The following is a 25,766-nucleotide window of genomic DNA, read 5'->3' as shown; positions in this document are numbered from 1 at the left end:
ACCCCTACCAAAAAAGCAGAAAGAGTTATTTGTGCCAGGAGATTCAAAATCATCCCCAGAGTTCAGAGAATTTCTGCAAGGGCTCACAGATTTTAAAAACAGTCAACCACACAGTGAAATGATACAAAATAAAACCACCACAGTAGTAGGTTCCGGAAGTGAGGTTATGGGGAAAAAAAAGCACACAAATTGCTCTAAGGGTCCACCCCAACACAGTCAAACAGAACATATTTATTTATGCAAACACTTAATCGCTGACATGCACAATGTGTTGTCTACTAGTAAAGTTCATGATAAATACATGTCTACAATATTATTGTTGATTTTATTTATTTTTGCATTTGTATGTGTCTGTGTTTATCCGCACATGTATGTGGGTGCCAAAAGAGACCCCCTAGAGATGAAGTTACAGGTGGTCATGAGAGATGCTTGGTATCAATGCTGAGAACAGAATTCCAGTCCTCTCTAAGAGCAGCAAGTGTTTTTTTTAAATTATAATTTATTCAGATTACATGCTGATTGTTATCCCCCTCACTTGTATCTTCCTGCTCCTACCCTCCCTCCCTCTTTCGCCCTATTCCCCTCCCCTAGACCTCTGACAGAAGGGGACCTCCCCCCCCTCCCCACCCCCACGTTCTGCCATATGACCACAGCCTATCAGGTCTCATCTGGATAGCCTGCATCCCCTTCCTCTGTGAGCAACTAGGTCTCCCCACTAGGGGAAGTGATCAAATTGGGAGCACCAGGGTTCATGTCAGAGTCAGTCCCCGCTCTCCCCACAACTGCAGAGAAAGAGCTGTCCATTGGCTAGATATGAACAGGGGTCTAGGTTCACTGAATGTATTGTCTTTGGTTGGTACGTCTTCCCCTTCCCCAACTGCTCTTAGATTTTACTTACCTCCCTATTCACTAAAATTTTTGTTCTTTGTCTCTCACACTCTTTTCAAAAAAAAAAAAAAAAGAAACAAAACAAAAACAAAAAAAAAGGCAAAACACACACACAACCCACAGAAATGACAATTGAAGCAGGCAAAAGACAAAACAAAAACGAACAACAAAACCAAAATGAAACAAAAAGTCCACAAAAATAACATGAGGTTCATTTGCTGCTGGCCAACTATTGCTGGGCATGAGGCATACCCTGGTATTCAGAGACAGTTCACTGGAGAAAACTCATTTTTCCTGTTGTCAGCAGGTATCAATTGCAGATGGCTTCTTGGAGAGGGGTGGGACTCTGTCTACTTTCCCTCTCAGTACTCACAACCAAGAGCAAAGGAAGAGCAGCCAGTATCTTCACTGATGGGCATCTCTGTAGCCCTACTGTCTACAGTTTCTATTGGTGTTGGTCAGGTGGGTAACTGGCCAGCGCGTACCACCATTCCACATCAGGGAAAGAAAGAAGGTGCTCGGCATAAGCCAAACTGTTACATGTTTTAAGTTCAGAGAAACACCCTTAGCACTTGTGAAACAATGAGAATCCTCTCAAAATCTAGACTCTTTGATACCAAAGGACACATTCACAAGGTGGCATCTCCAAGAACAGCAGTCAGAAATCTGCTATTAACTCCTTTATGAACATTTATTTGTTACTACAGCACCTATGCTGTTAGCATATCAACAAAGTAAAAAAGATGTTGCTGTTTCCTAAACCTAACTTTCAAAAATATTTGCATTCATTAGGCAAACATTTACTTAACACTTACCACAACTCAGCAATGGGAATTCAAAAAGGAATAAAATACCATCTGCCCCTTAGGAACTCACACTCTAGAGTGAGAGCAATGAATAAACAAAGGCCGTATTTATAACACAGTATTCTAAAAATCATTACCCTGTACGTCTAAAGAATGATTAAAGCAAGATGGTGGGAGGATTAACCCTGTCTCCGTATGTAAGGAGCCCTAGAAAATGTAAGATGGCCTAGAAAAATGAAGAAGAGCATACTCTAACTGGGGTCTCTGAGGAAGTATCAGCAAGCACCTTGTGCTAAGATGAAAACAATCAGAAAAGTGAAGCTCAGGTGCCTTCACCTCCAAACTAAGAGTGACGCATGCACTGACACTGACAAAGTAATCTGAGGGAAAGGCTTGAACCCATTGAATACAGCAAGCACCCATTAAGTCCTGACTGCACTACAAACCCTCAATCTGGCCCCAGCTAGCTAAGCAGTTAACTCCTTAGAGAGGATCATTATAAAGCAGTCACGGTCTTGACACCATCACTGAATCTCAGAGGCGCAGTCTCCAGAAGCATAAATGAGATGGTTGGCTATAACAAACTCAAGAATTACAGTGATTGAAAATAAATAATGTCTAAGTTGTTACCAGCCTCCTAATTTTAAATATTTAATGGTTTTAGCTTATTATAAAGATAACCCAGATCAGCGCCCTCTCCCCTTGTTTTTTTTTTTTTTTTTTTTTTAATGACACTTGCTTCTTCAAGCCTACAGACACCTGCTTCCCCAAGCCTGCAGACACCTGCTTCCCCAAGCCTGCAGACAGACAGACACTTGGGACTCACAGTTGCTATCAGCAATTTCGGCCTATATCTCAAACCCCAGCATGAAGTTGATAAAGAATGAAAAGGTCGCTCCCACATAAAATGAGGTAAGTATATGAGAAAAAGAACTAAAGCACGACCTAAGGAAAGGTTTTAGCAAGAAAAATATTACAAAAAAATGTGAAAAAGCTTCAATCTACGTTCCGGCAGGGGAAGGGGGGGATGGGTAAAATGTCATCTTATGGTACTGTGAGAAATTAATACTTCCCAAAGTAAGTATTTCATACACATTGTTGTTATTATTAATGACTATAAAGTAGAATTCATTACTTTGTGAATCAGCTAATCTGTTTCCACAGTGGCAAGAGCACCCGTCGGATAGTAAGAGGATTCTAATTCAGGAGAAGTCAGTAGACGGTCAAGGTCATTATCAGCACATTTCACTCTGAATCCTAATCACTAGACTGGCAGCAGGAGGGTAAGGTGACCAGAGGCACTCTCAGATACAAGATCACTAAGGAGCAGGCTCCACAGAACTGTAGACTTACTCATGCTTATAAAGACAGCGCACTGCATATGAGGGACTGCAGACAGGAAATGCTGACAATAATCTCTGGCATGTAGAGGTGCTCAAAAATATTGTTGCTGTTAGCATAAAAGAGAGCAGGATGCAGAGACCACAAAAGGAAGCTGCAAGCCGAACATGCACATAGGCATCAAATGCACCAGACAGCAACGTTGACGAACTCCATGATGATTCTCTAGAACACTTACATTTCTAAGGTCAGTTGAAGTATGATTAGTATCTCCCTGTCAGGTTAGATTTATGAATATATGTGTATGTGGAAAATATGTGTATGTGTATATATATATACACATATATGAATGCAATAACAATTAATTTTTTAAAAAAGAGGTCAAAGATTTGAAGAAGATTGTTGAGGAGTGTGTGAGAGGGTTTTCAGGAAAGAAAGAGAAAGTAGAAATGTTGTAATTAAATTATAATCTTAAAAAAAATGAAAGATCTGTTTGTCAAGCATAAGTACACTTTAACTTATTATACTACACCAAGTAAGGCTGGTGCGGATAAAGCAGGAAGCACACCTACTGCACAAAGGTCATGGAGCCAGCAAGCCAGCACTCAAATACCGGGCAGAAGAAATGCTTTCTGGGGGAGGGAAAATGATAATGCTCTCCCCTCTGACAGGATGGATTATCTCTGGGTATCCTAGTAGTTTTCATGTATAATAGTAAAAAAAATGCAAGTTGTTTACTGAACCCTCAAAAGATAACTGGAGAAATATTTTATATTATATCCATGTCACAAAATACTATACAATTAAAGGATATACTAAATTTCTGTCCATATGAAATACACTTAGAATGTTCAAGGCCAGGCTTGGCTATATAAGACACTATGATAGATAGATAGATAGATAGATAGATAGATAGATAGATAGATAACAAATGGAATTTAGTGTTAACTTAAAACTTTAGCAATCTCACCATTACAACTGTCCTAGAAGGGGATTTAATTTAAAAATTTTTCAAATTCACTTCAAAACTCAAGGATTTCTTTTTTTAACTAACTGTAAACTTTTATCTTTTCAGTGTTGTGATTTTTTAATGTTTTTAATTTAAATAGAATTACATAATTTCTCCTTCCCTCCTCTAGACCCTCCTAGATAGTATCCCACACTTTCCCCCTGTTCCCTCTCAAATAGACAGCCTCTTTTTCTTTTATTATACTTGTTATGCCCAAGTGCATGGGTACACATACATGCATACACAAGTATATATAAATAGAACCTGCTCAGTAGATTTCTGTTGTTTGTGTGTGTACAGTTTCACTTTGCATTGTAAAATCAATAGCAGGCTCATACCTGGAAGAGGCTAATTCCCTTCATCCCAGCAGTAGACAGTTAACTGGAGCTCTTTGTCTAGGAGTGGGACGCACAGAAACCTCTCCCTTTCCACATTATTATATCCACTATATTGTCATTCAAGAATTTCTAACAGAGGTTCTAAGAAGATATTATCTAAATAATGTTATAAGAAAAGTGAGTATGTGATCATTTTCTTTGTCCAAACTTGAAGCACAAGCTCTATTGCCATATATAAAAATGTACATACCCAAAGATAACTAAATTTGACTTCCCTCTTATATCCCATATTTCATCAATCTGATCTCTGTCATGTCCAATAATAATTATTAAAAGTACTGATGAGGTAATTATATCTAAGAAAAATTTATTTTGATCTCACTTTTAAAATGGGTACAATCGTCATACACACACCATACATACATATACAAATAAACAAATGTCATAAAAATAAGCTTTTATACATTAAAAAATTAAATACTGGCATAAAGGATAATAAAGGTAGCAGCTAGAAAATAAGATATTTATCACATTGATTAAGGAAAAACTATAGAACATCAAATTAACACTAAAAAAAATGGGAGCAGACACCAAGGAAAAAAAAGTCAAATAATTAGGTGCTGGAGAGATAGTTCAGTAGTTAAGAGCACTGGCTGCTTTTCTAGAGATCATGAGTTCAATTCCCAACAATGACACAGTGGCTCACAATCATCTGTAATTAGATCTGATGCCCTCTTATGGCATGCAGGTGTACATACATACAGAACACTGTATACATAATAAATTTCTTAAAAATTAAATAATCATAAGTTAAATAATCGAATAATAGCATTTAAGAATAATTTATGGCATCAAGCGTACACATGATGTGCAGGCATACATACAGACAAAAATGTACATACATAATTTTTAAAGTAAAAATTTAATGAGAAAACACATATTGCAAGCTATGGGTGTGTGAAATAAATTTTTCAATGGGATTCAATATGCCCAGGAAGTAAGGCCAACCATGTACAAGTGGCAACTCATAAAACTAAACAGTTTCTGTACAGCTAAAGAAAATACTCATTCTAGTGCAAAAGAACCCCACAGAGTGGGAGAAAATCTTTGTCACTCCACAGCTCACTCAGGATGATATCCAGACTATACAAAGAACTCAAAAAACAAAGTCAAGCAAACAAATGACACAATTTTAAAGAATGAACTATGGCTCCAAATATTCAAATGTGCATATATGACACAGAGTAACCACAGAAACCAGCAAAGTATAAAGGGATCACAGGTGAAGGAGAAAGCGTGGGGAAATGGCAGGATAAAGGTAGCACAGGGTGGGAAATGGTATAACAGGGGAGGGAGCTTGAACTGGGGAAGAGAGAGGGAGGTCAGCTCAGAAGAGGAGTGAAGGATGAGGGCCAAATAACACCAAGGTTGTGTGATACAACCTCAAGGAATCATGTGAGTTTACATTTGCCTAAAATTACACACAATACATATAAGTGTGTGGATACACACACACAGCCTAAAAGAAGTGAAGCCACTTGGGTTTGCAATGCTCCCCCTACAAGAACCACAGACTAACTGAAATCCCAGTACCAGGAACAAAAAAAAAATCCTTTCAAATGGTTGGTCAGGGTAGTGCAAGTGACTCCCACAATATAGATTATCCATATAACCCTTGGTTGCCTTACTGAAGATACTGCACATTTAGGACACAAAATTTGTATGCTTTAAGCTGGATGTGACCTGGAAGCCTCTTTCCTACAATCTTGCATTTATGATTCCAGAAAATACCATGAAGGCTGCCAAGGTAAGGAAGCAACTAAACAGCCCTACCCAGCTCCAACACCTATGAACCACAATTACCACCATGGCAAGATATGCATTAAGATGCAATGTGTGGCACTCTTATGTTAGTGGTCTAACTGAACTAAAGGTCCAACAGCTGACGAAAGAGCCACTCAAAAGGAGGGAAATCATGCCTGGTGCTAAAAACTCAGCCAGTTTCCCATAATTAATGAGGTCATGGACGTTAGAAAAGAAACCTACCACTGCCACTTTGCTAGACCAACATAATTCCTTACAACAGTCTATACCTTCTTAAACCTACTGATATGCGTAAGTATCGCCTCTCATTATAGCAAATGGAGACCATCACAGAAAACCACAACTTGACACAATACAGAAATCAACAGATTTTGGGGATCCCAGTCCCCATGGATACATTTACATTAAAGCTCCTGCACCTATGACTTAGGAATCATCAGGAAGAGGGTGAGAAAAGACTGTAGTAAGAGCTAGAACACTGACAAGTCTGCTATGAAACAGTGTTTCCAAGAAATGGCTGCATAAATAAAACCAAAACAATTGTAATCTTGATGGATATGTTAATGTGGATGGGGCAGATTTTCAGAGTCTCACCTGGAGACAAAGAACTACAGACAATCCTTATTGGTTTTCCAATGCAGAATGATGAGCTTTGAAACCATATGCACACCAACAACAAAAACAATTTAGCAAGTTGTATTTATATATGCTTGTATAGAACATATATATACACACACACACACACACACACACACACACACACACACACACACACATATGAGTAAAACAATTATAAAGAAAAAGAGGCTATCCTGAGAGTTGGGGATGCAGACATAAAAGGGGTTCAAGAGAGGAGCTGGAAGAAGGAAAAAGCAGAAAAATTATACAATTCTATTTCAATTAATAAAAAAGAAATAGAAAAGTTTAAATTAGAATTTTTAAAAAATGGGATGTCTCTCTTTTTTTTTAATACATTTTTATTAATTTATACATATTACATCTCAGTTGTTAGCCCATCCCATGTATCCTCCCATTCCTCCCTTCCTCCCACTTCCCCCCTACTCCCCTCCCCTCCCCTAAGTCTGTGTCTGAGGGGGACCTCCTCCCCCTGAATAAGCTCATACGGTATCAAGTCTCTCCTTGGTGACCTCTTATCTTTCCTCTGAGTGCCACCAGGCATCTCCGTCCAAGGGACTTGTTCAAATATGGGGCACCAGAGTTTGTGTGAAAGTTAGATCTCCTTCTCCACTCAACAGTGGAGAATGTTCATCGGCTAGTCCGGGTAGGGGTTCAAGGTTTTTACTGCCTATTTTTTCCTTGGCTGTTGCCACAGTTTGCGGAGGGCCCCAGGGCCCAGACTCGCCTGTAGTTTTCCAGGACCCACTGGATCCTTCCAAAAAATGGGATGTCTCTCAACAGAGAATTCTCAATAGAAAAAAAAAATATGCTTCAAGATGCCTCTAAAACTCTCATCACACCACCCAGAGTCCAGCTTCAAGTCCCAGTATCTGTCCCTATCCCCTGCTCGGTGGAGTCTCTCAGAGTTCATCTATTTTGGGCTAATATCCACTTATAAGTGAGTATATACTGTTGTGTCTTTCTGGGTCTGGGTTACTTGACTCAGAATGATCATTTCTAGTTCCATCCATTTGCCTAAAAATTCCATCATGATTTAAAATGTTTATTCCTACTAAAATATAAATAGCAATGAAAGAATTTTTATCTTATAGAAACTTAAATCAAAATATAGTAAATATACAAATGTTCGAGACTTAATGAAATTAACTCATACATAATTACACCCCTCTTCCAGGACAACCTAACCTAGTTCGGCCTTTGAATGTGGCTAGTTTAGACGGGTATGATTCAGTCACCTTTTCCTGTCATCCAATGCCCTAAAATCGGTCTTTGTTTATTTCCAAGCTAGTATACTAATTTTACCTATTCGGATTAGATTTATATATCATAGGCTCTTCAATTAAGTATATTTTACACGTCTCCCTTCCAGCTGGATTACTCTAACTCAAACTTGTCCTTGCTGATAGTGTGACCTAGCTCAAAGTCTTAAGAAGGCTTGGACAAGAACCTGCAGTCAATGTTTCCTCAAGGCTCTCCACCAACTGCTGCCAACTTGCCTCTCCAAGTTCACTTTGCCACAAAGATGTATTTCAGATTCTGCTGGCATCTGAATCAGATTTCAGTCTACAAAATTCAAAAATCTTGTCACTTAAATAAAACACTAGAGAATTTTCTACCAATTTTAAAGGCCTCACCTGTTAAATCATAGAATAACATCTACTTTAACTTATACAACTGAAATGACAACTAACTAAATGAGCCAATAATTTTAAGTCCTTGCTCCAGGAGTAAAATGACACAAATAGTGGCATCAGCTAGGAGACTGTTTGTGTCCATCAGGCTCCAGCTGGGAGCTAATGAGGCATCATTTTAAAAACAGGAAAAAACAATCTTCAGGAAGGCACGCACACCTACACTTCAGAGAGACTCGGTTAAATCCCAGATGCACAGCTCAGTAGTGTGTGGCTGTCACCTTTATAAGCAGCTCGTTTTTCAATGTCTTCTCTATGCTCCCCATTTGAATACAAAGAATTTTGTTTTTGAAGCTCAAGGACAATTTTATTAAAGTTTAAGTGAGAGAGAAAACAAGAAGAAAAATTGGAACAGACAAGCTGTTAACTCTTGGCAATGGAGAAGGGGAAGAAAAAAAGGCATGCCTTATAAGTTACAGTCCCGCATGCTCAGCAAGCAGCCACATGGCAGACAAGCAGCCACATGGCAAACGGGTGGAGGGTACTTCAGAGAAAAAGAGGGAGAAAGCTCAAAGCGTTAGAGAAAGCATGCCCAGGTTCTAGAAAGGAAACCAAAAAAAGTTATACTTGTCTGCGTAACTCAAAAGAGCGGGGTGAGTAACAGCTGTGTGGCTACAGCTCCCTAAGCAGCTGCCTAATTGAAACAACTTTTGCTTGTGAAATGGCCTGTGTGGTAACACCTGCTGGTGACTCCCTTCTTAATCTCATGAGACTAAGAATTAAGAGGCTACCAGGATATAAGCATCATGAGACTAAGAATTAAGAGGCTACCAGGATATAAGCATCAGTGGTTGAGACTATTTCACTCTCTGGTTATGAGTCAGAAATAGTTTTGGACAGCTAATAGTCATTAAAGTCAGGGGAAATTTATTTTCAGTTTTCACTAGCATATCCGTTGAACAAAGTGCTAGACTTTATTATGACAACATCATTCATACACATATCATGTACCTTTATCACATTTATACCCCCCCCCCATTATCACCCTTGCTTCTGGTCCTTTTCTCTTCCCAAATAGAACAGGTGAACTTTTTAAAAGAATATCATTTTATCTAGTTATGGTAGCACAGACCTGCAATCCCAGCACTTACAAAGCAAAGACAGGAGACTACAAATCTGTGGGCCAAACTGGGATAAATAAATATTTGTCAGCAAAATATAAAAATGAACACAGATTACAACAAATATAAATGGCTATTTAATGTTATTATGAATCAGATCAATTAAAAGTAATTGATGTGTCTTTTTTTACATTTTTACCACACTTAAATTATTTTGTACACACATACTATAGCACATGTATGGAGGTGAGAGAAAAATTTGCTTGTTAACTTTGGGTTGTTTGTCTCCTTCTACTATGTGAGTTCTAGAGTCAAACTCAGGTCATCAGGCTTAGCAGCAAGTGCCCTTACTGGCTGAACCATCCTGTCAGTCTTGGGCATGTGTCTTAAAGGACAGCATACTAACACATGCCAATCATTGAATTTAAGTAATGTCCTGTCCCTTACACATAACAAGTAACTACATGCAAATATGAAGCTAACCAACAGCCCGTTCAAAGTTCATATTGGAAATGGCAAGATTACCCAAGTCTCAATAGCAGGGCAATTATGAATATGTGGGAATTTAGAGGGGTGACAAGGGAATTTTACAGCGATCCCTATAATATTGTTGCAATGGACCTAACTTTCTGCTAAGATTCCTTGCATTCAAAATATACCCTTTAACACACTTTGTGAACAGCATTTAAAAAATATGCCAAGATACCTTAATTCATTTAATTTAGATCTTTCCCAGAAAATTAAAAGCAGTTTTAGTCACTCTGAATCTGTATTCCACTTTTACTTAAATTACAGACTAAAGTAAGACAATTTAGAATGACTTGAACTTCCACTTTTGCTTTGACAGGCAAATTGTTGAAAATAATTAAATAAAAGAATACTCCAATTGCCCCAGCAGGCAGACATTTCTATGCCACCTCCAGTTCTAACTTTTGATGTGTGCGTTGACAGGGATGTCAATTACCGAACTAATAATACAGTGTATTGAAAATGCATGAACAACTATCTATAAAAGAAAAGAAACTATTACTTCCTACTCTTTGACTTTCGTAGTTTTACAGAGGTGATAGCTGATAGATTTTTCAAAAGACAAGGTAACATCTCAAACAGTCAAAAAATGTCTAGAGCAAAGGAGGAAAAAATTAAAGAAAAATAAAAATTTGATGTCTTGCTTGCATTCTAATACTATATGAACATGAGAAATTGAAATGTTCAATGTATGTTTTTTATACCTTTCAATTCAATTCTACAATTGAAGGTATCATTCTGAAAACAGCACTCTAGTGTTGGTGTTCAGCATGGAGATGTGTCACTAGTCAAAGCCCTTTCTCTTATCTCCTGGGAGTGTATGGTCTTACACATGTAGTCAGCTTGCTAAACTGCCCTCTATACAGAGGATTTTATAAAGTTCCGCTTCTGAGACCTTGGCCAACCTATGGTTTTCCAACCAGAATTCCCATTCTGTTGCTATAAAAAGTACAATTACTATTCCCAACCATACTTCAGAAAAAAATATTTTTCCATATTCTTTTCCCATGAACTAAATCCTTTCCAGTATCAAAAGAAATGCTAGGCTGGGGTTTTGTTTTCAAAGTACCACAAAAATAAATCAGTATTGTATTCTATGGCACTAAGTTATCACTGAGTCCATGATATGTTGAGTCTCTTACAAGCTTCAATAGTCTTTCTACTGAATAGACTGCACTCTGTCCATGAGATCTTGATAACTTTCCAAAGTCCTGAGATGGTTCTTTCTGACAATCGTATCTGCTTTTATCATTACACTACGCTAAGCAGATCTGCAAAGCTCTCCTTTAGCTCCTCTGCACTAAGTGTACTTTAAATATCATTTGCCTGAGTAACCTACTAAAAAAAGGTCTTAGAAAATATTTTGAAACATTTCTGAGTAGAGAAGCTGCTCCTATACTACAATTACTGTTTTCTTTCAGCTGGTACCATGCCTTGGTTGAAAAGGCTTACTCAGGTGGACTTAAGTGGAAGCAGCCTGCTAAGCAGAGCAAACAGCATTTATAGAGACGCAGAAGCAAGTCAGAAATCCCATGCTTAAAAACTGGGTGTGTGAATTCCTTTCTATTCTTAGATTTACTTGTCCAACTACAAAGACCATCAAATCTCTTGTATCCTAAAAATGCCCTCAGTTAGCCAGAAAAACCTAGTGGTTTTAGTTCAATCTACTCAACAAATGTCTTGAAAGAGTAATTCAGACACCGCTGTCCCTCCTTACTCTACTCTTCAACTCAAAACAAGGCCCAATTTTACTTTATTAGAATCACTCTCAGGAAGAGCAGAAATTTTTCAATTATCCCAATTCTATGCTCAGGTTTATACCCCAAGGGTCTTCCTGCTCATGACAAGGCCGAGGACTCTGGCTTCAGAGCCTCCACACCCGCACCTGTGCTGCCTGCCTTCCCCTCTTCTACTGGTACTAAAGATTATCCAATCACTACCTAAACTAGAAACCAGCATAAAAGTCTTTGACTGTTGCTCCTCTTTTTCTGCTGCAGTTTACAAACTGTTAATTTTATCTCCAAACTACTCCTGAGGCTATTTTGTTCGTGTTTCTTCCACTTCAAAGTGGCTCCTTTGATGCAGCTATGTGGAAACAATTCTGTTAAGCAACTGCATAAAAAGTAACATAAGTCAAATTTAGTTTCCCCTCAAGTTAAAAGCTTCTGATGCTTTATCTGTATCACTTTATGATCATGGTAGTTGATGATGAAAGACCGTAAATAAGGAAGACTTGCATATTATGTTGCACTATATTTTCCTGTCCAAAGTCTACAATTTTAGAAAAACTTAGGAAATCTACAATAGTACTAACTAAAATACAATGTTCTTACCTTTAAAGGTAATATTTAAAATGCTACCTTTCCACTCAGGAGGCAGAGGTACGCAGATCACTGTGAGTTTGAGGCCAGCCTGGTCTACAAAGTGAGTCAAGGCTCACAAAGAAACCCTGTCTCCAAAAACAAAACAAAAACAAAAACAAAAACAAACACCCTACCTTTCAAGAAATGAAAAACGTCATTCTACCTATTTGGTGATTTAAAGAATGCCTCATTTCATGTTTCATAAAGTGCCATGGGCTTCGAGCTAAGTATGGCACAGGCTTCCCTACATTGCAGTTGGATAACTCACCACTTAATTCATGTCACTTACCATTAAAATTAGAAATTAAGCTGGGCGGCGGTGGCACACACCTTTAATCCCATCACTTGGGAGGCAGAGGCAGGTGGATCCCTGTGAATTCAAGGCCAGCCTGGTCTACAATGCCAGTCCAAGACAGCCAAGGCTACACAGAGAAACCTTGTCTCAAAAAACTAAAAAAAAATAAAAATAAAAATAAAAAAAAATTAGAAGTTAAGAATGTCTTTACTAAATAAACAGGATTATAAAATGTTAACTTGTATAATGCATTCTTAATGAATATTCATTTTGTTTTCTTATGGTTCCATCTCTATGTTGCTGTCATTCCTGAAGAAAATGACATTTGTTACATACTATTTGAAATCTGGTGTTCAAGTAATTTTCTGGTAAATGTTTATCATGCCTATTTACTTTGCCTCAGAAAAACAGAGTTCAATTGCTTTCTCTAACCACCTTTCCATGTATTTGCAGGGGAAAGGGTATATAGCCTTCTAAGTGTTTTAGCAGCTGAAGAGGGTATATAAGCCTTCTAGCTCTGCCCTTTAAATTTCCTGCTTGTGGGACCCACAGTACATGGGAGCTGAGGATCACTGGCTGTGAGACCCTAAAACAACAGGGCTAGGCTCCTGCCATCCATACCAGTGAAGCATCAGAGCTTCCAGCCTAGGAAAATCGTGAGAAAACAAGTGAATCTATCATCAGACTCCCTCCACCCAACTCTGGAAGCTACCCAACAAAAACAGAGACAGCAAGATGTCTAAAGGAGAGTGTAAAAGCATACGCAAAAAACCCCCAAAACACCATGGCGTCTCCAGTTTCCAGCTATCCCGAAGAAAACAACCCTGAGAACTCAAACATAACGGAAATACAAGAAAATGACCTCAAATCCTTAGTAATGAGGATGATAATGGAGGAAACAAATAAAATTCATAACCAAATGCAGGAAGACGCAGCCAAACAGGTGAGAGACATAAAAGAAGCACATAGAGTGGAATTGGAAATTTTTCAGGAAAATGCAAACCACCAGATGAAAGAAATGAGTAAAAGGGTTCAAGCTCTGAAGACCTATAAACAGGCAATGGAAGAAACTCAGGAATACACAAACAATCAGATGAAAGAAATCAAAAAATCGGTTCAATATCTGAAGATGAAAATGGATTCAATGATGAACACATACAGAAGACAAACGAGAATGTGAGACCTCAGAGAAGAAGGCGAATGACACAGAGGTGAGCTTCTCTAACAGATTCCAAGAGATGGAAAAACGAATCTCAGGTCTAAAAGATACAATCACAGATCTTGAAGCAACCATTAAAGAAAATGCCAAATCTGGAAAACTCCTGACACAAAACATCCAAGAAATCAAGGACACCATGAAAAGAAGAAATCTGAGGATAATAGGCATTGAAGAAAGAGAAGATATCAGACTCCAAGGCCCAGAAACTATTCTCAGCAAAATCACAGAAGAAAATTTCCCCAATCTAAAGAAAGAGATGCCTATAAACATACAAGAGGCCTACAGAACACCAAATAGAATTGACCAGAAATGAAAAACTGCCCGTCATATAATAATCAAAACACAAAACTTACAGAATAAAGAAAAAATATTAAAAGCTGCAAGGGAAAAGGGCCAAATAACATTTAATGGCAAACCTATGAGAATTACACCCGACTTCTCAGCAGAGACCATCAAAGCCAGAAGGGCCTGGACAAAGATCCTGCAAACCCTAAGAGACCACAGATGCCAGGCCAGACTACTTTACCCAGCAAAACTATCAATAACCATTGATGGAGAAAACAAAATATTCCATGACAAAAACAAATTCAAACAGTACCTATCCACAAATCCAGCTTTACAGAAGGTATTAGAAGGAAAACTCCATCCCAAAGGGTCACGCTACAACCAAAACTACTCAGGAAATAGATAACTACACCATGGCAAAAACACAACTACACAAACGCTCGACTGCAACCAACATCAAAATTAAGACTCTTAACAATCACTGGTCATTAATATCTCTCAACGTCAATGGTCTCAATTCTCCAATAAAAAGACACAGACTAACTGAATGGGTGCATAAACAAGATCCAACATTCTTCTGCACTCAAGAAACACATCTCACCCATAATGATAGGCATTACCTCAGGGTAAAAGGTTGGAAAAAAATATTCCAAGCAAATGGTCACAAGAAGCAAGCAGGCGTAGCCATTTTAATATCGAACAAAATAGACTTTCAACCAAAATTAATCAAAAGGGATGCAGAAGGACACTTCATATTCATCAAAGGTAAAGTCAACCAAGATGACATCACAATTCTGAACATCTATGTTCCCAATACAAGGGCACCCACATATGTAAAAGATCAGCTAAAAAAGCTTAAACCACACATCGATCCCCACACAATAATAGTGGGAGACTTCAACACCACACTCTCACTGAAAGATAAGTCATTGAAACAGAAACTAAGCTGAGAAATAACATCATTAACCAATGCCATGGGTCAAATGGATCTAACAGATATCTATAGAACCTGTCACCCAAACAAGAAAGAATGTACCTTCTTCTCTGCACCCCATGGAACCTTCTCCAAAATTAATCACATCATAGGTCACAAAGCAGGCCTCAACAGATACAAGAGGATTGAAATAATACCTTGTATCCTATCAGATCACCAAGGTCTTAGGCTGCAATTCAACAACAACAGAAATAACAAAAAGCCTACACATACATGGAAACTAAACAACTCTCTGCTAAATGACACCTGGGTCAGGAAAGAAATAAAGAAATCAAGGAGTTTCTGAAATTCAATGAAAATGAAGGAACAACATACGCAAATTTGTGGGATACATTGAAAGCAGTGCTAAGAGAAAAATTCATAGCACTAAGTATCTTTAAAAAGAAATTGGAAACATCGTACATAAGCATCTTAATGACACAACTGGAAGCCCTAGAATAAAAAAGAAGCAGAAACACCCAAAAGGAGTAGACGTCTGGAAATTATCAAACTCAGGGCTGAAATTAACAAATTAAAAACTAAGAAAACAGTCCAAAGAATCAACAAAACCAAGAGCTGGTTCTTTGAAAAAATCAACAAGATAGACAGACCATTAGCCAAACTAACTAAAAGGCAGAGAGACAGTATTGAAATCAACAAAATCAGAAATGAAAAAAGAGACATAACAAAAGACACTGAAGAAATACAAAGAATCATAAGATCCTACTTTGAAGGCAAGAACACCACAAAATTTGAAAATCTAAGGGAAATGGACGATTTTCTTGATCAATTTCACTTGCCAAAGTTGAGTGAAGAACAGATAAACAAGCTAATTAATCCCATTTTCCCTACAGAAATAGAAGCAATCATTGATAGTCACCCAACCAAAAAAAGCCCAGGGCCAGATGGTTTCAGTGCAGAATTCTACCAGACCTTCAAGGGCGAGCTAATACCGATACTCTTCAAGCTACTCCAAAAGATAGAAAGGGATGGAACATTACCAAATTCATTCTATGAGACCACAGTCACATTGATACCTAAACCTCATAAAGACTCAACAAAGAAAGAGAATTTCAGACCAAATTTCTCTTATGAACATCAATGCAAAAATACTAAATAAAATACTTGCAAAACGAATACAAGAACACATCAAAGATATCATTCATCATGACCAAGTAGGCTTCATTCCAGGCATGCAGACATGGTTTAATATACGGAAACCCATCAATGGAATCCACCATATAAAAAAACTGAAAATAAAAAACCACATGATCATCTCCTTAGATGCAGAGAAAGCATTTAATAAAATCCAACACCCATTCATGTTTAAAGTTTTAGAGAGTTCAGGGATACAAGGCACTTTCCTCAACATAATAAAGGCTATATACAGCAAGCCAATAGCCAAAATCAAATTAAATAGTGAGATACTCAAGGAAATTCCTCTAAAATCGGGAACAAGGCAAGGCTGCCCACGCTCTCCATATCTCTTCAATATAGTACTCAAAGTTCTAGTCAGAGCAATAAGACAACAAAAGGAGATCAAGGGTATCCAAACAAGAAAGGAGGAAGTCAAATTATCCGTATTTGCAGATGATATGATAGTGTACATAAGTGACCCCCAAAATTCCACCAGAGAACTACTACAGCTGATAAACACCTAGAGCAAATTGGCTGGATACAAAATTAACTCAAAAAAGTCTGTAGCCTTCCTATACACAAATGACAAGCTTGCAGAGGAAGAAATTAGGAAAACCACACCCTTCACATTAGCCACAGCAATATAAAATATTTAGGAGTTACTCTAACTAAGCAAGTGAAGGACTTGTTTGAAAAAAAATTTCAAAACTCTGAAGAAAGAGATTGAAGATGGCATGAGAAGATGTAATGATATTCCTTGCTCATGGATCGGGAGAATTAACATAGTAAAAATGGCCATCCTATCAAAAGCAATCTACAGATTCAATGCAATCCCTATCAAAATACCTACACAATTTTTTAAAGACATTGAAAGTTCAATTCTGAACTTCATATGGAAAAACAAAAAAACCTAGAATAGCTAAAACAATCTTGTACAATAAAAGATCCTCTGGAGGAATCTCCATACCTGATCTCAAGCTGTACTATAAAGCAACAGTAATTAAAACAGCATGGTACTGGCACAGCAACAGGCTTGTTGATCAGTAAAATTGAATCAGAGACCCAGATATGAATCCACACACATATGGTCACTTGATTTTCGACAAAGAAGCCAAATCCATTAAATAGAAAAAGGATAGCATCTTCAACAAATGGTGCTGGTCTAACTGGAGGTCTATGTGTAAAAAAATGCAACTGGACCCATATTTGTCACCATGCAAAAAACTCAAATCCAAGTGGATCAAAGACCTCAACATAAAACCAGAGACATTAAGTCAGTTAGAAGAAAAAGTGGGGAAGATCCTGGAACATATTGGCACAGGAGACAACTTCCTGAACAGAACACCAACAGCTCAGGCCTTAAGGTCAACAATTAATAAATGGGACCTCATTAGGCTGAGAAGCTTCTGTAAGGCAGGAGACACTGTCAACAGAAGAAAGCGACAGCCTACAGACTGGGAAAAGATCTTCACCAACCCTTCATCTGACAAAGGTCTAATATCCAAAATATATAAAGAACTCAAGAAATTAAACACCACCAAACCAAATAACCCAATTGAGAAATGGGACCCAGAACTAAACAGAGATTCACAACAGAGGAATATCAAATGGCTGAGAAACACTTAAAGAAATGTTCAACCTCCTTAATCATCAGGGAAATGCAAATCAAAACAACTCTGAGATTCCATCTTACACACATCAGAATGGCTAAGATCAAAAATTCAAGCGACACCACATGTTGGCGAGGATGTGGAGAGAGAGGAACACTCCTTCATTGCTGGTGGGAATGCAAACTAGTACAGCCACTTTGGAAATCTATCTGGTGCTATCTCAGAAAAATGGGAACAGGGCTTCCTCAAGACCCAGCTATTCCACTCCTTGGAATATACCCAGAAGATGCTCCACCACACAACAAGAACATTTGCTCAACCATGCTCATAGCAGCCTTATTCATAATAGCCAGAACATAAAAACAGCTTAAGTGTCCCTCAGTAGAAGAATGGATAAAGAAACTGTGGTACATATACACTATGGAATACTATTCAGCTATTAAAAACAAGGAATTCCCGAAATTTGTAGATAAATGGATTGAGCTAGAAATGATCATAATGAGTGAGTTAACCCAGAAGCAGAAAGACTCAAATGGTATATACTCACTTATATCTGCATACTAGCCCAAGGGGCATGTCCCATGAAAGCCTTCACTTACCAGGAAACTGGGACAGAGGGGAGGACATCCTATTAGGACTCTAGATGAGAGGAGCATGGGAGAATGGCAAAGTAGAAGGATCCAGAGGATCCTAGAAACCTACAAGTAGAACATTATGATAGACAGATTTGGGCCCAGGGGTCCTGCTCAAACTAAGGCACCAGCCAAGGACAATACAGGTGGTAAACTTTAAACTCCTACCCAGATCTAGCCAATGGACAGAAAATTCTCCACAGCTGAGTGGAGAGTGGGCTATGACTTTCACACAAACTCTGGTGCCTCATATTTGACCATGTCCCCTGGAGGGGGAGACCTGGTGGCACTCAGATGAAGGATAGCAGGTTACCAAGAAGAGACTTGATACCCTACGAGCATATACAGAGGGAGAAAGTCCCCTTCAGGCACAGTCCTAGGAGAGGGGGAAATGGGAGGGAGGGAAGAATGGGAGGATACAAGGGATGGGATAACCATTTAGATGTAACAAGATAAATAAAAATTTAAAAAAAAGATACTATACACAGAAGTTTCTGTGAGGTCTGTGAGTCACTATAGCAAATTAATCAAGTCTGAGAAGAGAATTGTAGGAGCTCTCTGCTCATAGACAATTGGCTGGGCTCCAATATAGGTTGTAACCTATTAGTGGTGGTGTTTTGCAAGGGAAATGAGAACATTGTTATTGGACTGAGTCCAACACCTGTGGGGCCTGAGGTAACCATTAACTGTGGTGTCTGAACTGCCTTAGATTACTGAAGATCCATAGGGTCCAGTAGACAAAGCCCATACATGTGTCAAAAGTGTGGTACTGGGTTTTGGAGATGGCTCGGCAGGTAAAGATGTCCAGTGACCTGAGTTCAATTCTCCAGACCCCCCAGACTAGAAAGGGAGAACTGATTCCTCCAAGTTGTCCTCTAACCTCAAGAGCAGCCCCTCCGTACACAAAAAATAAATAGACACCAAAAAAAAATGATGTCAAATAAACATAGTGTAAAATGTAAAACACACAAAAAAAAGTGAGGCATTGAATAGGGTGTATAAATAGAAATGTGTATTTTTCTTAAAAGTTCTGGGGGGGGGGGGCGGATCTCATGTTAAATGTCTTTTTGCCACAATAAAAACAATGCCTAGGCTTGCATTAATTCTAAAAAAAAATACATAAATAAATTTCCTGCTTGTGATTTTTGTTCTTCTCCCATTTGTATCAATAGTGATACAGGCAGCTGAATTCCTGAAAGTATTCTAAAGAGAACAGTGGAAAGCCACTATGGAAGTAACCCCTATGACTGATAGAACACTACTGACATGGTATTGTATAACCCGCAGGCAGAAACTGAAAGACACTACAATTTCTCTTAAAACATGCTCTATGGTTGTCTTATTATGGTTATCATGTGGGTCCCCTAACAACAAGAGTAGGGGCAGTCTCTGACTTAGTTGCCTGCCTTTGGATCCCTTTCCCCTAGCTAGGCTGCCTTGTCAGGCCTGGGTGAGAGAAGATGTGCCTAGTCCTGCTGTAAGAGAAGAGGGAAGGGGCTGGTATGAGGCTGTAAAAGTGATTAAATAAATAAATAAATAAATAAATAAATAAATAAATAAATAAAGGTTTTTGGTGTAGGCCAGTCCTTATCAAAAGCCAATGCAGGCAAACACATGGGCAAAGAAATGTGCAGAAGAACTAATGTTTTTGCCATCAACCAGTATCATTTTGGACAGTGTATAAGTTAGATCCTTGGAGCCACTGAAGATTTTCAGCTCTACAAGTATAATTTTTATGTGACTACACATCTAAACAATATGACTTTTTAAGAGATGCTCTAAACTTATGTAACCAGACATTTGATGCAAAGAACAAAAATCATATGAAAACAAAAATCTCATTTCGATAGGATAAAAACTTGGTACAGCTACTTTACAAAAGTGGCATAACTAATCATGTTTAATATATAGTCAGTCTACTGGTAGGTATTTACCCAAGAAAATAAATGCATATATTTATCAAGTATATTCAATATTTATAGGGTATTGCTAGTAACAAACAATAGTGTTTTATTGTTTATTGTAACTGTACTGGTAGTCACATTTGAGTTGCAGAACACTGTAAAATCAAGCTTGATCTGGTGAAAGTTTCTTCCTTGCTAGCTAACATTCATAGTGTGGGAAGGTGCTACTTCAAGCTGCTTTGGGGGGAAATTCATCAGCAGTCCTACCCAGCCACAATAATAGGCCTGCTAAGGTATGCCCAGAGGTGCAATAGTGGCATTGTTATTGTTGTTGTTACCAATGAGTTTATGGTTAGATTTTAGTCCTACTCTATGGGACAAAACTCATGCCTTGTATTGTGAACATGGTCTGTAGGCTGTGGCTGGAGAGATCACAGGTCTGAGGCAAGAACTCACTATTGTTTTGCTAAATGAACATAATGTAAAACAACCTTAATACTCATATCTATACCCATAGATTAGTGCAGCTCTCAGCCTTCTTTAGAGAAGCTTCTTTTCACAGTGCACAGCAGTTAATGCAGACTCAGGACTGCTCAAAGGCTGGAGAATAAGCGACTCTGGAGAGCTCAGGGGATAAATACTCCAGAGAAGAGATGGGAAAACTGTAAGCAGCAGAAGCTGGGGAGGAGTGCTGAGAAGCAGTGTCTTCAGAACATGGCATGGCAACTGCACTCATGAACTCACTGAACCTGTGGCCATCTACACAAGACCTGCACACAACTAGACCTGTACCATTTCATCACCCATGAGGGAGGGGCTCACAGGACTCCACATTCCACTGAGGAAATATTGGCAGTCACCAGATCTGAGGGAAAGGAAGGCATTTTCTTTTTTAAAAAATACTTATTTTTTTCACTTTCTCTTTTTTTATTACATTTTTTATTAATTTATTCATATTACATCTCGATTCTTAGCCCTTCCTCTTTTTTTCCCATTCTTCCCTCCCTCCCACTTCCCCCCTTCTCCCCTCCCCTATGTCTGTGATTGAGGGAGACCTCCTCCCCCTATATATGCTCTTAGAATATCGAGTCTCGTCTTGGTAACTTGCTATCCTTCCTCTGAGTGCTGCCAGGCCTCCCCATCCAGGGGACGTGGTCAGAAAAGGGGCACCAGAGTTCGTGTGAGAGTCAGATCTCACACTCCACTCAATGGTGGAGAGTATCATGTTCGTCGGCTAGGTCTTGGTAGGGGTTCGAAGTTTACTGCCTATTTCTCCTTGGCTGGTGCCTTAGTTTGAGGAGGCCCCCAGGACCCAGATCTGCCTGTCATAAAGTTCTTCTTGTAGGTTTCCAGGACCCTGTGGGTCCTACTATTTCCCCATTCTTCCATGCTACTCTCGCCTAAAGTCTCAATAGAATGACCTCTCCTCTGACCCACTTTCTTGGTAAGTAAAGTTTTTCATGGTACGTATCCCTTGGACTAGTGTTTTGATATAAGTGAGTATAGACCATTTGTCTCTTTTTGCTTCTGGGTGAACTTACTCATTATGATAATTTCTAGATCAATCCATCCAAAATATATAAAGAACTCAAGAAATTAAACACCACAAAACCAAACAACCCAATTGCGAAATGGGGCTTGGAACTTAGCAAAGAATTCTCAACAGAGGAATATCAAATGGCCGAGAAACACTTAAAGAAATGTTCAGCCTCCTTAGTCATCAGAGAAATGCAAATCAAAACGACACTGAGATTCCATCTTAAACCCATCAGAATGGCTAAGATCAAAAACTCAAATGACACCACATGTTGAGGAGGATGTGGAGAGAGAGGAACACTACTTCACTGCTGGTGGGAATGCAAATTAGTACAACCACTTTGGAAAGCTATCTGGTGCTTTCTCAGAAAAATGGGAATAGGGCTTCCTCAAGACCCAGTTATTCCACTCCTTGGAATATACCCAGAAGATGCTTCAGTACACAACAGGGACATATGCTCAACCATGTTCATAGCTGCTTTATACATAATAGCCAGAACATGGAAACAGCCTAAGTGTCCCTCAGTAAAAGAATAGACTAAGAAACTGTGGTACATTTACACTATGGAATACTACTCAGCTATTAAAAAATACTTATTTTTATCATTTTTTATCAAGGGGAGGAGGAACATGCACATGAGTGCAGGTGCCCAGGAAGGCTAGAGCATTGGCTCTTCAGGGAGCTAACCTCATAGGAAGTAGTTTGTCACCACACACGGCGACTGGGGTCCTCTGCAAGAGCAGTTCATGGTCTTAACCACTAGGCAATCTCTCCAGCCCCAGGAGTTATTTACCAATGTAACCACTGGTAAACTGTTCATTTTCCAGTAAATAAGACCCCCTTCCATACTCAAGTAAGCAACTAAAATTAACTCTGTGAGTTAAAAAAAAAAAGAGAGCGATTGATTAGAAAAAAACTAGAAAGAGGTTTTGGGGAAGAAAACAAGTTTCAGAAGGAGTGAGAATAGCAGAAATAAAATACCCAAAACTACACATACATATGTGAAATTATAAAAGAATATTAAAAAACTGATAATTATACTAGTGTTACTCTAGGTGCAGCAATTTTTCAAACTTCAATGAGTACTCATTGATTAAAATATATAAATTATAGCTTGATGCAGTTTATATTAATGGCCACTGTCACATACTCAGAGACATACACATATATACATAATTAAATTAAAAATAAATATTCTTAACAGCCATTTAGCTGTGTGCTCTGTCTTTTAAAGTTGCAGAATACAAATTCAACATAAAAATGTATTATATCTCTCTCTCTTTCTTTGTTTTTTGTTGTTAAGATTTACTAAAATATTCAAGATACTATGTCTTTCAAATAATCTCTTATATTGTTTTCTCTGTATTATCTTTTGATGCACAATGACTTCACATAAACAAAAATAATTTCATGTAAATATTCATCAAATTCCTCACAACATCTAACTGGTCCAATAACTGAAGAGCCTCAACTGATAACCAGATACTGAGGCACCACTATATCACTGTTATTCATACATGAAAAATATAAAATATTAATACACACTGTAATGTGTATTACTAAAGACTACTTCAAAACAATTGTGACAAGTCAAGGAAGCCATATGTAAAAGAAAGTTATTTTTATAATTCTATTTATATTAATTTCCCAGAAAATAAATAAAAACCACAAATAAAAATGTGAATTAGTGTTGCCTGGGGCGAGGGTAAGGAGGAACAAGAAGTAACTTCTTAGATAATAGTTTCTACCTCTCAGCTGATGGAAATAGTTTGGAAATAGAGTGATGGTTTCTCAAAAATGTTAACAATATATGCTTTTAAATGGCTACTTTTGTTATGGGCATTTGCCTTAGTTCTAAAAAGTTGACTGTAAATTTTAGTAACTTGTAGAATGCGACAAAATAACACAGCAGAATTAGCCAGCCTGGGTTCAGATATCAGCAATGCCACTTGCAGTCGAGTGACATAAGCAAGTGGCTTATGTTCTCTGTGCCTTAGTTTTATCCCTAAAGGCAACTTAATAAAAGCATGTGTACAACTAACAATGAAATTAGTTGACACATTAGAAACAGATTGATGCCTCACAAGTAAAAAACCATAATTGGTAGTCAAAAATATTTTATGGCAGTCAAGATAATATAAATACATATAAAGAAACAGAACTTTAAGGTTTTTTCCAGACAATATTAATATAGAAATCTATTTGGGCTTCAAAGATGGATTAGCAATTCAGAGCACTTGCAGTGCTCTTGCAGAGGACCACCCACACCCCAATTCAGGTAGTTTACAACCACCAACAACTCCAGCACCAGGGGACGTGACACCCTCTTCTGGCCTCCAAGGACACACACGTGTGCACACTCATAAATAAATAAGAATCTTTTAAAGGGAAAAAGAAATTTACTGTTAATAAACCCCATACTGGAAGCAATCACAAGAGCTTAGAGCTAAGATTTGTCATTCTAACCCTAGCTGCAATGACGAGAGCATCAAGCCCACAGCCAGATGATGTAAGGGACTTTTGAGCATCACTCCCCAGCATTCATGTAGTAAATAGAACAGACAGTGTGCTACTTCAGAGAAGTGAGTGGTAAAGAATGTAGCAACAATAAAAACAGGTTGCAACTGAAAACTATCAAAGATAAGGAGAATACATCACTGAAATTCTAAAACTATTTCAGAGAATTTGAAACTTCTCATTAACTACTTCAGAAATACTTGAAATCAAAGAGGAACAGCTGCTTAAGTAGGCAGGTGCACATGCACATGCACATGCGCGCGCATACACACACACACACACACACACACACACACACACACACACACACACACACACACCTTTTGAAGAGTATAAGCAAAGCATCCATTTAAGTGGAGTAACTGAATACACTCAACTTCTTACCTCCTTCTGCTTCGTCCTCCTGTGGTGACTGTGGCCCCCCTCCACTAGTAGGAGTGACTGGCTCCTCCTTGTCAGACTCTCTCTGCAGACTCACCACTTCATATATTGCATCCCCAGTGCTGCTATGGCCTTTCCCCTCAGACTGAAAAAGATAAAATAATATATTTGAATATTGGAAATATAAAGGAAATAAAACTGTATAACAATGGTTCACTAAAAACGACTAAAATGAAGAGCAACACACATTAATTTAACTTATGAGAAGTTTTTAGTACACTGTCCTTAACATATTTTGTCAATTATTTATTCACCTCACCATTTTTTCCAGTGCTAGAGATGTGTGCATGCTGGTAATCATGTAAGTATTAACAAATTTAATTTACTAACCATTTTGACACAATGCAATTATTCTTCAAGACATCACAAGTTTTAGGACAGACAGCAAACGGTGTTTGATTCTTTATTGGCTATCTCATATTGAGAAAAAAATAACAGCTAAAACAGCCAACTAATGTGTCTGAACTCTATGTGATCATTTTCTTTACTGAGTCTAGGCTTTGGATTTCAACTGGCATGGTAGGCCAGAATGCACACTACCAACTGAACCATGGAGACAGGGGTTCAGGAGTTCAAGGCCATCCTCAGCTACATAGCAAGTTCAAAGCCACACTCAGTTACATGGGATCCTTTTTTTTCCGGTTTTGGTTTTGGATTTTGGTTTTGGTTTTCTAGACAGGGTCTCTCTGTGTAGACTTTTCTGTCCTGGACTCACTTTGTAGACCACG

The 25,766-nt window shown here is 38.3% G+C and overlaps 1 protein-coding gene across 2 annotated transcripts in view; it reads right to left on the bottom strand.

Moving 5' to 3' along the window:
- The window catches only part of RABGAP1L (RAB GTPase activating protein 1 like), a 573,647-nt gene that overhangs the window by 426,823 nt on the left and 121,058 nt on the right, over positions 1-25,766 (bottom strand). For both annotated transcript variants that reach the window (XM_084782440.1, XM_084782439.1), the window contains exon 11: positions 24,982-25,123. In XM_084782440.1, the coding sequence (XP_084638566.1) occupies positions 24,982-25,123 (142 nt within the window). The remainder of the gene's footprint in view (positions 1-24,981; positions 25,124-25,766) is intronic.

Source organism: Acomys minous (genome assembly GCF_964271855.1).
Source record: "Acomys minous genome assembly, chromosome: 1".
Taxonomy (NCBI): domain Eukaryota; kingdom Metazoa; phylum Chordata; class Mammalia; order Rodentia; family Muridae; genus Acomys; species Acomys minous.
Note: the sequence above shows the minus strand (reverse complement) of the source record. Positions and strands in the feature narration are given on the sequence as shown.